Raw genomic sequence first — 12,511 nt, forward strand, 5'->3', positions numbered from 1 at the left:
GGAAACGCCCATGCCACCCCACACCCCCCCCCGTGACCAACAACTACTGCCAGCAATCCCATCAAATCTATCAGAGCATTAAGAATATTGTCTTAATAGATGCAGGCTCAAATGGAATTTGCATTCAGGCTTGTAGAAAGTTCTCAGGCATGGAGTGAAGAAAAACAAAATAAAGTTCTTTTACTTTTCTAACTACCAGTTAGCTAATTGATACACAGAGGCAAGTAGCAATGTTATTCAGAATCCAGAAGTCAAATCCTGCCTCTGTCCACCCTCCTAAAACATGCATTTAACTGCTAGGAAGGGATGGGGAAAAAGAGTAGAGGAGAAGTTAAAACATTTAGTGAAAAAGCTCTGAATACAATTCACATCAAAGGAAAGGAAGTAGTAGGATCATGTGGCTACAAAGACTGCTGCAGGCTTTTAATATCTCCAGATTAAAAAATAAAATCCCTGTCAAACACTTTCATGTCATTATTTGTTTACACTGGAAGAACAAACTCAGTGTCCACCTGACTTCCCAGATTACAGTAGAGACAGCCAAAGACAAGAAAAGAAATGGCTGATATTGAAATCCATTTACAGAAAATCTCACAATTGTTAACCAGTTTACAATCCCCATAAATATTTATTTCCCAGCTGACAAAAACAACTCTCATATGAACTGTAAAGCAAGACTCAGTATTCTGAAAAGACCGAACTACCCAAAATGAGGAACATTCTAAAACCTGGGATGATATTCAAATATCCTTAATGGAGGAAGAAGCTGCTCTATTACTTCGGAGTATCAGACCATTAGAGGCCTCTTGGGTTTTGAACTACTGTAAAAGGAGAGGCCCAGCACGATTCTAGGAAGCAGAGATGAAGACATCGTACCTCCTAGGGACATGGTACCGACTTAGTTTGTGCTAGGAATGAAAAGAAAGAAGAAAAATCTCAGCAGCTGCAGAAGTGGCTGAGCATACAGCAAACGAGAGGTCGAGAACTGAGATGAAGCAGACAACGCAAGGAGCAACCGGACGATGGACACTGAAGGCAGCCTCAGGCAGACCCGTGGCAGACCCATGTCTCTCGATCCCACTGGAAGCAGTGCTGGAGCAGCCTTGCTTGGTGTCAGGGAGCAGCCGACCTCCAGCACCTGCAGCCCACATGTGCGGGGCCTCCTGCCCGCACCCCCTGCTCGCACCCACAGATGGGTGAATAACTACACACATCAACATGCAAGGGCGGGTCTGGAGATGGTGAGAGCCAGTCTATTAATTACTAAAAGAAAATCAAGTGAGTGTGCTTCCAGAAGATTTTGTATAACCTGCTATGCTATTCCTCACTAAGAGCATTCAAGGTAGACCACCGATTTACTACCTTACTGAAATCATGCACGTGTTAGGAGCACAGCGAACAAACCACATACATTTGTCTACTTACATCTCACAGGAATAAAAGGAGAAAAGATCAATCAAAAATGGGATCTTGGTTTTAACAAGAGAAGCAAAGATAATCACATCTGTATAATTGCTGCAAGCAGAAAACAGCAGCCAAGTCAACAAGAACTTTTACCCTGGGAAACTAAACTATCAGTGCCATTGAACAAAACCAGGAAAATTATTGATTCTTTGCTTTGTGGACTGTTGACTCTGGAAGTCACCCAGCAGGCGATAAAGGAAACTAATATCCTTCTTAAAACATTAAAAAACTTGACCTCATACTAGAGTTTGTATCTCCATTTTATATGGGCAGTTTCAAATGTACAGAAGAGTAAGTAACTATGTACACAAGACCTAACACAATGGGCACGTTAACAATGACTAGCAATACGTTATTACCATGACGCTCAAATCTGTGGAGTTCTTTACGATGATGAAGAAAAGCAGAGGCTGCAAACCCAGGCAAATTCAAAACTCAGGAATTTTGTTAGAGCTACCAAGCTACCTTTTTACTTCAAGGAAAAGAAAACAGCTTGTTAGCTGTAATAAATATACATACCATAAATTTGCTATTCAAATGCTTGCTTGCTAGCCTCTTCTGTTACAGGGTAGAATGGTAACGTCTCAAATTCGAAACACTATCTTGAGGCTACAAACTGGCAGATGTTTTGTAAACAAACAAACAAAAAATCTGGTGCAATTTTTTTCCTCCCCTGAATAAGACAATGAAAAGGAGTGTTTATGTAAATGTAATCACTTGATCACTGAAAAAGAATAAGAATTTTGATGGTTCAAACTTAAAATTCCAGTCACAACTCTAAGGTGCAGCATCCCTGCCAGACCAACAGAATTTAAGCACTAGGATTCAAGTGGAAAGCATAAATTACATGGTACAAGATAGGCAATGACTACACAGGCTTGACAGACCTCTGATAAAAATCTATGACCATCAGCATCCCTCTACCACCACCACTCACCTACATTAAACACCACAAATAATTTTTCTTCAGCAGTTACAATTTGTTAGTGTGCCCTGTCTTTAGTCAGGCTTATCAAAGTCAGCATATCTGAACACATATATATAATTTTTATACTCTGCCAAAGGCACACTGCCCCTTATGCACATGCATGGAAGTAGAGCTCATTTTATCTTGTCTTTGGCAAAGCTGTCTTCTCTAACAGGCTGCTATTCTGTTCTGTATTCCCCAAGCCTACCACCACCTCTTTTTACAGGTATTTATCCAGACTGCGCACACAAATTCACTGATGTATTTGTGATGCAGGCCCCTTACCTCTGCCTGAAAATAGGGTTAATAACTAAAAAGTATTCTTTCTCTTTCACATCCAAAGCAGGCAATTGCATAACAATCCGGGTGATTTAAATACATACATCTGTCACACACGGGGTATTTGCGGGTGCCAATATGCACCGCCAAACTGCACCAGTCACTGTCAGGCTCTCGGTAGCACACAGGGGAGCCAGTAAGGCGCTGTGGCAGCTGTGCAGCGCGTTGCGCGCCCAGCCCAGCCCAGGCTGCAGAGCCGCGGCATACCTTTCAGCCTTTTGGAATTGCCGTTCTTTTGCTGCTCGTCCTCTTCGTTAATGGTGAATAAACCCAGGGGATTTGGCCTGGCACTTGTCTTCTTCAATCGCTCTTGACGGAGGACAGTAGTTGAACCAGGCATGTTGCCGCTGCCTCTTGCTTATTTCAAAAAAGAAAAAAAAAGTAAGAAACCGCAGCCCCTGCTCAGCAGCTAGCTGCAACGCTGCCTGTTCATTTGAGCGCTTCTGATAGATCCCCTACGGATAAGCGGTATGCAAACAGCTGACAGACGCCAACATCCACTCGGCGGCGAAGAGCTCGCAGTCTTCCCCCACCTCCAGGAGAAGCCTGAACTAAAGGCACGTCGGTTCAGATGCTGCTTGTCGCTGCCTTCCCCTGCCTCAGCTGGACCCCAGCCCGCAGCACCTCTTTCCCCGCGACCCTCTGCCAGCTTCGGCACGCTGAAATATTCAGCAGGCAAGGCAAGAGGAGCAAACACGATACGCCGCTGCTGCTGGCAGTTGCCCTGACAACACTGACACCTCCTAACCAAGGGAGGTCTCCCCGGCACGCTGGTGGCCGTGGGCAGCCCCCCGCTGCCGGCAGAGGATGGGGCCGCGCTTGCACAAGCCGATGAGCAGCGGGTGAGAAGACGCCCGGAAGGCCCCGGGCACGGACCTGCCTCTTGCCAGCTGCTCTGTTATTCGTGTTTAGAGTTTAAGCCTAATCTAAATGAAAACAACGAGGATGAGTCTTCTTCCATATATGCATATGTTGTCTCCCCTCCCCTTGACTTAATCACCTTCCTATGTGCGGCACACCTCTTGCATTAGGAATGCACACGCCCACAGTTACCGGCAGGTGTTGGAAAATTCTCTTCCGTGTGTGGAAACTCAGCGATCAGGATCTCTGGCTTGTACAGGTAACACAGGACGGCGAAAGGACTTTGGGAGTTAATATTCTGTATCTCAACAGCAGCTTTATAGCACCAACCGTTAACATCTGCTTTGCAAAATGAGCAAAGTACAACCAACCAGCTAAAACCCCACGAGGTTTACTTTACATGCTGGCACTCCGGACTTTCTTCAGCCACTTATGACAGAGCGCTTGCTCACAAGTTTCGCAGCCCGCGTGCTCCGCTATTCACAGCTCCAACGCCGCTACGCAACACCCTGCGCCTTTTACACATGATACCTAAGTCTTCACCTGCTTCAAACCTCTCCAGCTGAAAATGTGCCCACTGTTTGAGAATGCCACCAAGCGAAAGACGCATTCTGTGCTTGGGCACCAGTCCTGCACCAGGCCCGCAGCCCACCTCCTGTGGCCCTATCTCCTCCCGGCCATGCCCTGCCACTGGGCTCCACCTCAGCTTCTCTGGGCGTATACAGAAGCTGTACACGATGACATCTGCCCACAGGTAAAGATGCTCTGTGCTGCAGGGTGTGGGCAAAAAGAAAGAAAAAAAAACACAACTCTAACACAAGCTGTTCTGCAGCTCAGCAATTTGCCTTCCAGGGTTTATACAGGCTACCACTTTGTCCTGTGAGAGAAACAGCTCCATTCCTCAAATCCCATCCCCTTACCTGCCTGCCACAAATACCACACAACAGTGCACACACATCCACAGAAAGTGGGCTGTAGTTAGTACCATGAATACTTTTCACATGTGCCTGAGTGTTCCAGCAAAACAGAAGTACCAGAAACCAACAGCTACATGACAGCTCAGCTGAGCACCACTCCCCTCCCTTGTGCTGTTTTAAGCCGGGAAGAAAGGACTCCTGAAACATGCCCATTTAAACATTTTGCTCTGTGGCTATTTTTAAAACTACATTAGATGTTCACCTTTAGCTGCCAAGCCACATAAATAGTTGTTCTAAATGATGTAAGAAGTATCTGGCACACCAGAAGACACCTGGCTGGAGGGGCTTCCAAGCTCACAGGTATGACAATAGGGAAATGGAGCTGCTGAAACAGGTGGTCCTCAGGAGGTTCTCTGAGGAGCCACAGAGGACAGCTACAAGGCTGCCTTCCCTGGTCCTTGCAGGACCCCTGTGCCCGTACGAGGGGCTCGCTCCACAGGTGGCACATGGCAACGACAGCTAGAGGCCTATGAAGGCCGGTGTGTGCTAAGAGGCGCAGGTGGCTGAGGCACCGGCACGTGTTCCCTTCTGCTGACTTACTAACGCTGAGGTGAATTCTGACAGGAATATGATCAACAGCAGATTTGACCTATGCAGCATGATTTTACCTCAGAGACCCAGTGGCTAAAAGCTATGCCAGCCCCACAACACGTTCCTGAATGCCTAACAGTATTGCACCCAAACCACCTGCAACCTATAACAAGAGTACCTCCTACAAGACACCACATAACTTCAGTTGGTTTTTAAAGAACAAGACATTTGTTTACCCATCCCCTCGTTTCTTCCTCTGTCCCCCACTAACCCTCAGGCGCAGCGCACACAACTAAGAGCATGGCAGAGGCCTTACCACTGAGGTTAAACACCCTCAGGAGATGGAGCCAGTGCAACTCTGTACCTTGAGGGCAAGAGATATATTTTTCCTTTTCACAACACTGTCAAAGTCATTATCAGCTGAACCACTACACTTAAACACAGCCACTCTCACCTGCTGGATTTGATAGGTATAATTTCCTGCACGAGGAATTATCTGATACGCAACAGTCTCAAACAGCAGTTTGAACAAAGACTATTAGGATAATTATATTGTGATCTGGGACGTATAAATATTTATAACAACGTGTTAATGGGTGTCTGCTTTAACACCACACATTAATGCCTGATATCTCAACCTATTAAACGTGAAGCAGGTTGAAGCCAGTCACCGTGACACCTATTGCACTCTACTACAGGTAATCTGATCATTTCCAATGGCTGAACTCTAGATTTCTATCTTTCATTCAGAGGATTGTTTCAATCCCTGTAACCATCCACATGCTACACGAAGCTCATTACTGTGATGTGGAATATAACGAGCACTACGCGATGCAGCTGCTGCCCTGAGGAGCAGCACCCTGCCAAGGCCAAGGCCAAGGCCTTTTGCTCTGCTTGGCGGGGTGAGCCTTTCTGCTCTTTTGTAGTGGGCAAAGACAAAAGGCTGTGCTCGGCATGAGTTCGCTAACTGACAGAAAGTGAAATCCTTGTGAAGACAAGACAGAGACTGTGATAACTCGGACTGTGTACACCTTCAATAAAAAGACCACACCAAGTCCACTAGCTAGAAACCATCCTGTATCACTGGGCATGTCAGGTTATGCTACAGAAAATGAAGCCAATTGAATGCACGATCATATACTATTACAAAAGGCAGAAAAGGTCAATTCATAGACAAATCACCTATGAAAAGCACTGCATACAGAAGCACTCATAAGACACTGCTGAATCACAATATGCAGATTTTTCCTCCACTCCATGAGACGCTCACTGGACACTCATAAAGTTGTATTTTAAAGGAATTTCACATCTTTCTCCTGCTGTTTTCTTTGGATAAGAGCAGATAAAATATAAAAATTCTCCTGTCTGGCACTATTGTGCAACCTAGACGTGACCATCCATTGAGTAGACCATTAGTTAATCTCCAGCCTTCAAGCTCCCTGTCCTCCCCACTGCCAGTCAGAGGACAGTAAAACAAATAAACAAACAAACCCAAAACAGAAAGACCCCAGAGATGCAGATGTTTCAATCCAGTTCCAGAAGCCAGGGCAGCCCACTCTCCCCTTCCTTCTGACACTTGCACGCCCCGAAGCCTGAGGCAAGCTGCAGCCTCAGCCTCTCCATCTCTGGAGAGAAACAGAACCTTCAGAAGGATCCTGAAGAAAACTTCTTGGGAAAGAACTCACTGACTTTTGTAAAAATATGTATTCTCATTCAATGTACTCTGTATGAGCTTATTATTGTTACCACTATAAGAGATGCTCACCAACTACTGAAGCTTTAAAAAAAAAGTTTGGACTGTGACAACCACAAGCTGAACAGAAAAGTCACATGTACCTTAGTGCTTTTAGAGCATTATCCACAATCCCTTTGCTATCCTGTTCTTCAGTTTTACTGAATATAAAATAAAAACCATTCCATTTCTGCTCTTGGATAACAATTCAAGACCTTTTAACATAAAAAGAAAATTTTCTCTCACTTTAAATGCATTTGATATCAAAGATAGATAGAGTCAACATATTATTTTAATATAACTTCCTTACCAAATTGCAGATATTTCATTAATCTATTTCTGATTTGCTTTAGTACTAAAGGTCAGGATAAGGTAGGTCCCTATCCTACATGGTAGCATCAAGAAGGGACGTGGGATTTTTCATTTACAAACAAGTTCTCCCAGCATGAAACACTGAGATTCCTTTGGGAATTTGGTTCCAATTAGTTCTTTATCCAAAGAAAGATCAGGAAAATCCAGGTATGGTTAAGACGCCCCGTGCTCTTCTGCAAAAACAATACAATGCACCTACCAACCAAAAACTGTATAAAAATAATCAGTGTGACAACGGAACACAGCATGCAACCATATTTTGTATGGACATTTTAAACATTGATAGTCATTGTGTCAAAAACTTTAAAAAGCCATTAAAAAATACATAACAGACAATGCTAAATATCAGAACATGGACACATTAACTAAACTCCAAATTTGATACCTCCATAAATTCCTCCAGGAGATTCAGGTCCTTGCATTTACTTATTACTTACTACAGTGGATTTTAAATCAGGCCAAAAACCAAGCAAATGCAGCCTTTTTCTTTTTTTTTGGCCTGAGAAAACAGCTAGTTACTCAGCATCAAAGAACTGGACACTTTCTTTTCAGTGCCATGTAAATCTAGGACAGAGCAATACAGCCTTAAAAAGACAGACAGGATTCCCCTCCTCCCTCCCCCTCCCCCCCCCCCCCCCATTTTAACGATTTTCTACAAGTTGAGAATTGCAGAAATATTCTCTACATCAGAAAAATTACTTGCATCTGTTATTACAATCACTGTCTCAAACATCATGCACATCTATTTTTTCCACCACTGCTCTTGAATCCTCTCCTACTTCTTATTGCTAAAAAGGAGAATAACCTCATCTTTACAGAGGTTTCTAAGCTTCTCTTCAAAGATATCTCACTTATATGTATACAAGATAGTAAAGAACTGGTAAATTATTTTACAGAATTTTTTTCTTTTTCGTATTTAGATTACAAGCATCTGATATAATCATCGATTTCCTTCCTTCCAGGAGGGTGGAAAGAAGGTGGCCACTTGCATAAATCAGTTGAATTGAATATAAAATGCTAGAGAACAAGAAGGTAAACCGACATCTTTCTGACTAATGAGAATCCTGCTGTCAAGAGCTCGGATGCACTCTGAATAGCTTTAAATAAGCAACGAGATGACTCGCTTCTGGAAGTCGAGGCCATAAAAACAGCAGTTTCTAGAACTTACTCTTCATTCATTCATTGAATTGGGCACTCAAGAAGGAGCAGAAGTCCTCAGTCTTCCACGTCCTGCCACAGTTTTAATTAAATGGATTTGCATAGTATGACTAGTTACAAAAATTGCACAACGTGTGCTGTGACAGATAAAAACACATTAGATCATTATTAGCCAATGTTTTTAAATTGCATGTGTAACAGCAGAATAATGGATCAGGCCCTAGAGTACAACATATCACACAGCCTCGGTGCCAGCTCAGTTAGATGAGGAAAAGCCATGAGGAAATGACGACTTGACAGGGAAGCAGGAAACAGAAACTGAAAACAGAAGTCATCGGGGCCAGTTACCCTACTAACACTACGGCCTGGGCAGACTCGCCGCTGCTTCCGTCTGTAAAAACAGCATGTTTTTAAAATACCCAGTTCGCACACACATCAAAAGAACAAAACACTTGTAAAGCACTCTGAAAACAAAGGGCACTTGCGTATGTACTAACCGTTTTGGTAGAAATGTGAAATACTTCAAAGAAAAGGCAATGCGCCAAGACCAAATTAAAATTTTCTCCATCGCTGTATTACCGACAGTATCTGGCAGATGAGATCCTGTGAACTACGTGGTGCTGTGTTGATTACCAGCACTCTCCTGGCATATTCCCAGGGTGCTTGTTGGAAGGCGAACCTGAAACGCCATGAGTTTTGGGCTATTTCTCCAAGGAGAATACATGAGAGTATCAGACACAGACGTGAGAAATGTTTGGAGGCATCAGTACCTGATTTCCCCCCCCCCAAGCACGTTGCACTTTGACTGTCAACATGGAGCATAAGTCACTGCACCACCTGCATCTCCAAAGACTCTGAAAGTCAAGAGGAGTCAGTGCTGCCAACTCCAGCCATTCGGATAAGACAGCCCGCCCTCTGCACGTCACCTTAATGGACAGCTTCGGGTCACTTTCCTTCAACTCTGATGGCTCCTCCAATTCCCATTGTCAAGAATTTGCTCCAACTTCACTGAGGTTATAGACACATCTTTTACTTCTTTTACGAAAGCAAGGACTCACTTTAATAAAAGCAATTAAGACATGACTACAGAATCAATACTCAGGAGCATCCACAGAATCAAATCCAAACCAGTTTTACAGGTGCACCATCTTCTCACAGTCTTTTTCATCTTACACACGTGCAACATGCCCGTGGCTTGTTGTGCCGAAGTTCCTAGCAGCATGCTGCATTTGTGCAGCAGAAGTCATACTCAGGAGATCTCCTTCCTGCAGGAAAGGTGGGTGTGCAGAGAGCCACCACAACAATAGCAGCACGCTGTGGCTTCTATTGTGTATCTAGACCTGTACACATTTTTCAAGTGGAAAAGAAGATTGTTGCGAGATTATACAATATTGACATAATTGAGGAAATTATTTCACTGATCACATTTAATTACATTTAACACCACAAATAATTCCAAGCTTCTAAGTATTAAACTTATTTATCTGTGCTACTAATAAACCAATCATCACAAAAATAAAACAGCAGCAGTCTCAGACTATTGCAAATTCTGACTTTTAAAGTTTGAAGTAATGCACGGGAAAGAACATCCATTCTCAATACGAAGCCAAAGTGAAATGATGGCGCATACAAGTGTAGTGACATCAGCAGAGACCCTCTTCCTGCAGAGGCAGTGTCATGAAGACAAGTTGCTCCAGCATCATTTAACAGGCCAGATTATTCCGTGAACTCCAGAGGATTTTGTTTTATGCCTTTTTTTTTTTTTTTTTTAAGCACTAGCAGTGCTGGGAGGAAGTGGGTGGGGAAAAGCAGCCTGGCTCACGTTAATCACTGTGAATATCAAAAGGTTTGCTTAAACTCCTCCACGGCGCATAGCCCTTGCACAAACATTACCTGACCAATGAGAGATGCTAAGGGACACTACGTTACCTGCTTTCTAAAGCTGAGGGGTGGCTTCTATAGGGGTTTTTAAAGCCCCCACCCACACTTTCATATTTAATTTAGCTGCATCATTTTCACTCCACAAGCTACTGATAAATCTGAGTTTCTATGTCAGAGCACTCGGAGCTACAGTATCAGTTAGCGACGTGGGACCAATTGTAAGACTCACTGCGGTATTCCAACGTTTGAGCAGGCTTTAGCTGGAGAGGGGTTGCAGGAGAGTAACAGATCCTTGACTTCATTTTTGTATAAAGAGGCAGGAAATATCCCGATAGAGCCGGTTGAGGCCGGGCAAGGCAGAGCACCCCTGCTGCTCGCAGGCGGCACGGGGCGGTGGTGCCCTCACAGCTCTCTCTGCGCCAGGGGCTCTGCCAAAGGCCTGTTCAAACCCACACGCGTATAAAATACACTTCTTTCAGCTCGTCTCCAACTTTGATAAACAAGAGAGCCTGACAGCACAATTAACGAAACCACCACATTAACAAGGTAAGGTAAAGAGTTTGAAAAGAATTTGTTAAAAGCGGCTCTAAAACAATGCAGCGGCAGCCTGTTTTTCCTGTGGAAAGTGAAGCTGGCGTGGTTGCTAACCCCGAAACCAAAGACGTGCACCCTTTCTGAAGGTGAATTTTAGAGGGATGGCTGTGATTTGCCTTTTTACGGTATACCTTTAACTTTAATAACAAAGGACAGCACTTGGATGGGTCTGCCCACAGCTGTTGCTTGTTACTGCACTACCACCAGATTATATAAGATGTGTATTAGAATATTGCATTGTGGAAACACTCTTGATTAACCAACAGCCATACGGCCTGCTCATATGTTGTTTTGATGGGAATCCTCACTCTGCGATCCAGCGATAAACACGGATGTGTGACAGGGAAGCAAAGGACCGGCAAAAGGCGAGTGAACTGCGCTGTGCACGGAGGGGAAAAGAAAGGAGAAGCGGACTGCGAGCTGGAGCCGGGCTTCACAACCCGGCAAGTAGCACCTGCAGTGAGTATGACAGAAGGGCAACCCCTCCACCGCTCCCAAAAGCGAACAGCATCTGCGCCGACAGCGGCGATGCAGCGGTCGGATCTGCTTGTGCAAGCCCAGACCTCCTCCATGCACCCTCCTTGCCCTTGGGCCGACACGAGCAGGTCCCACAACGCCCTCGCAGCGGGACACAAGGCCACCACCTCGCTGCGGGCTCACCTTAAGGCCCGCAGGCCCCGCGCCTCGCTCCCCGCCCAGGTTTGCCCAATTCTCGCCTCCGTTAGCCGGCTCCCGCAGCCATTCACCCCGGCTGAGAGCCCGGGTTGACCTGGTGCCGCGCGGCTCGGGTTGACCTGGTGCCCGGCTCTCCCCCGGCGGCTCCTCGTCCCTCTCCCCGCCGGGCGGCTCGGCTCCCCGCACCGGCCCCGCCGCGCACCGAGCGCAGACACCGTAGCGCTGCGGGCCGGCCGGCAGAGCCCCGGGCAGGCCGCTCGGCGAGAGCCGGGGGAAGCCCGCGGCGGGGCGGCCGCGCACCTGTTGCGGCAGGAGGAGGCCGCCGGGCCCCGCGGCGCCGCCGCTCCGCGCGGCCACCCGCAGCCGGCCGGTGCGCGGGGGCGAGCCGAGAGCCCCGAGCCCCGAGCCCCGAGCCGGGCCGCCCCGAGCCGCGCCTCACCTGCGGGGCGCCGGCAGCCGCCGCTCCTGCCCGCGGCCTCCGCCATGTCAGCTCCTCGGCGAGCGCCGCCCCGCCACGCCTCGCCCCGGGCAGGTGAGGGCGCCGCGGCCCCCCGGCCCCGCGGGGCAGGTGAGGGCGGAGAGCGACCGCCGGCCCCTCCTGAGGCGGGAACTGGCAGCTCCCTCCCTCCCCGTCCCGGCTGGGGTTGACCTGTCTGTGTTTTCACGGTGTTTTTTGTTGTTGTTTTCTCCCCCCACCCTCACAGGGGCCCCCGCGGCATCGGTGCTGTGGTGGTCCCACGGCCCGTCAGGTAGCCGAAGACCGGCAGGTCCCTTCACTGGAGCTCACGGCCTCGTTACCTTTCCTGGGAGTTCGCCTGGACTCACCCTAAGCTGCTTTAGGGGTGTTTATAAGTGTTTCTCTTAAAAGCAGCCCAGGCCTGGACTAAAACATCGTTGCATTTTGTGTCTACTTGTAGGCAGCACAAATCTGCAAAACCAGGGCTGAAATAGGGTGAATGA

General features: G+C 46.7%; 1 protein-coding gene across 10 annotated transcripts in view; it reads right to left on the reverse strand.

Annotated features, from left to right (window-relative positions):
* MAP7 (microtubule associated protein 7) overlaps nucleotides 1–12,134 on the reverse strand; it is a 109,188-nt gene extending 97,054 nt beyond the window's left edge. For 4 of the 10 annotated variants that reach the window (XM_040550466.1, XM_040550462.1, XM_040550458.1 and 1 more), the window contains exons 1-2: nucleotides 11,991–12,131; nucleotides 2,978–3,127 (exon numbers count right to left, since the gene is read on the reverse strand). In XM_040550466.1, the coding sequence (XP_040406400.1) occupies nucleotides 2,978–3,127; nucleotides 11,991–12,036 (196 nt within the window). In that variant the 5' untranslated portion in view covers nucleotides 12,037–12,131. Of the gene's footprint in view, nucleotides 1–2,977; nucleotides 3,694–11,990 lie in introns of those variants that run through there. The other 6 variants (XM_040550460.1, XM_040550456.1, XM_040550459.1 and 3 more) reach the window with 6 other exon arrangements.
* Nucleotides 12,135–12,511: the final 377 nt, after the last annotated feature.

The sequence above is a fragment of the Cygnus olor genome, chromosome 3, assembly GCF_009769625.2.
Source record: "Cygnus olor isolate bCygOlo1 chromosome 3, bCygOlo1.pri.v2, whole genome shotgun sequence".
Lineage (NCBI taxonomy): Eukaryota > Metazoa > Chordata > Aves > Anseriformes > Anatidae > Cygnus > Cygnus olor.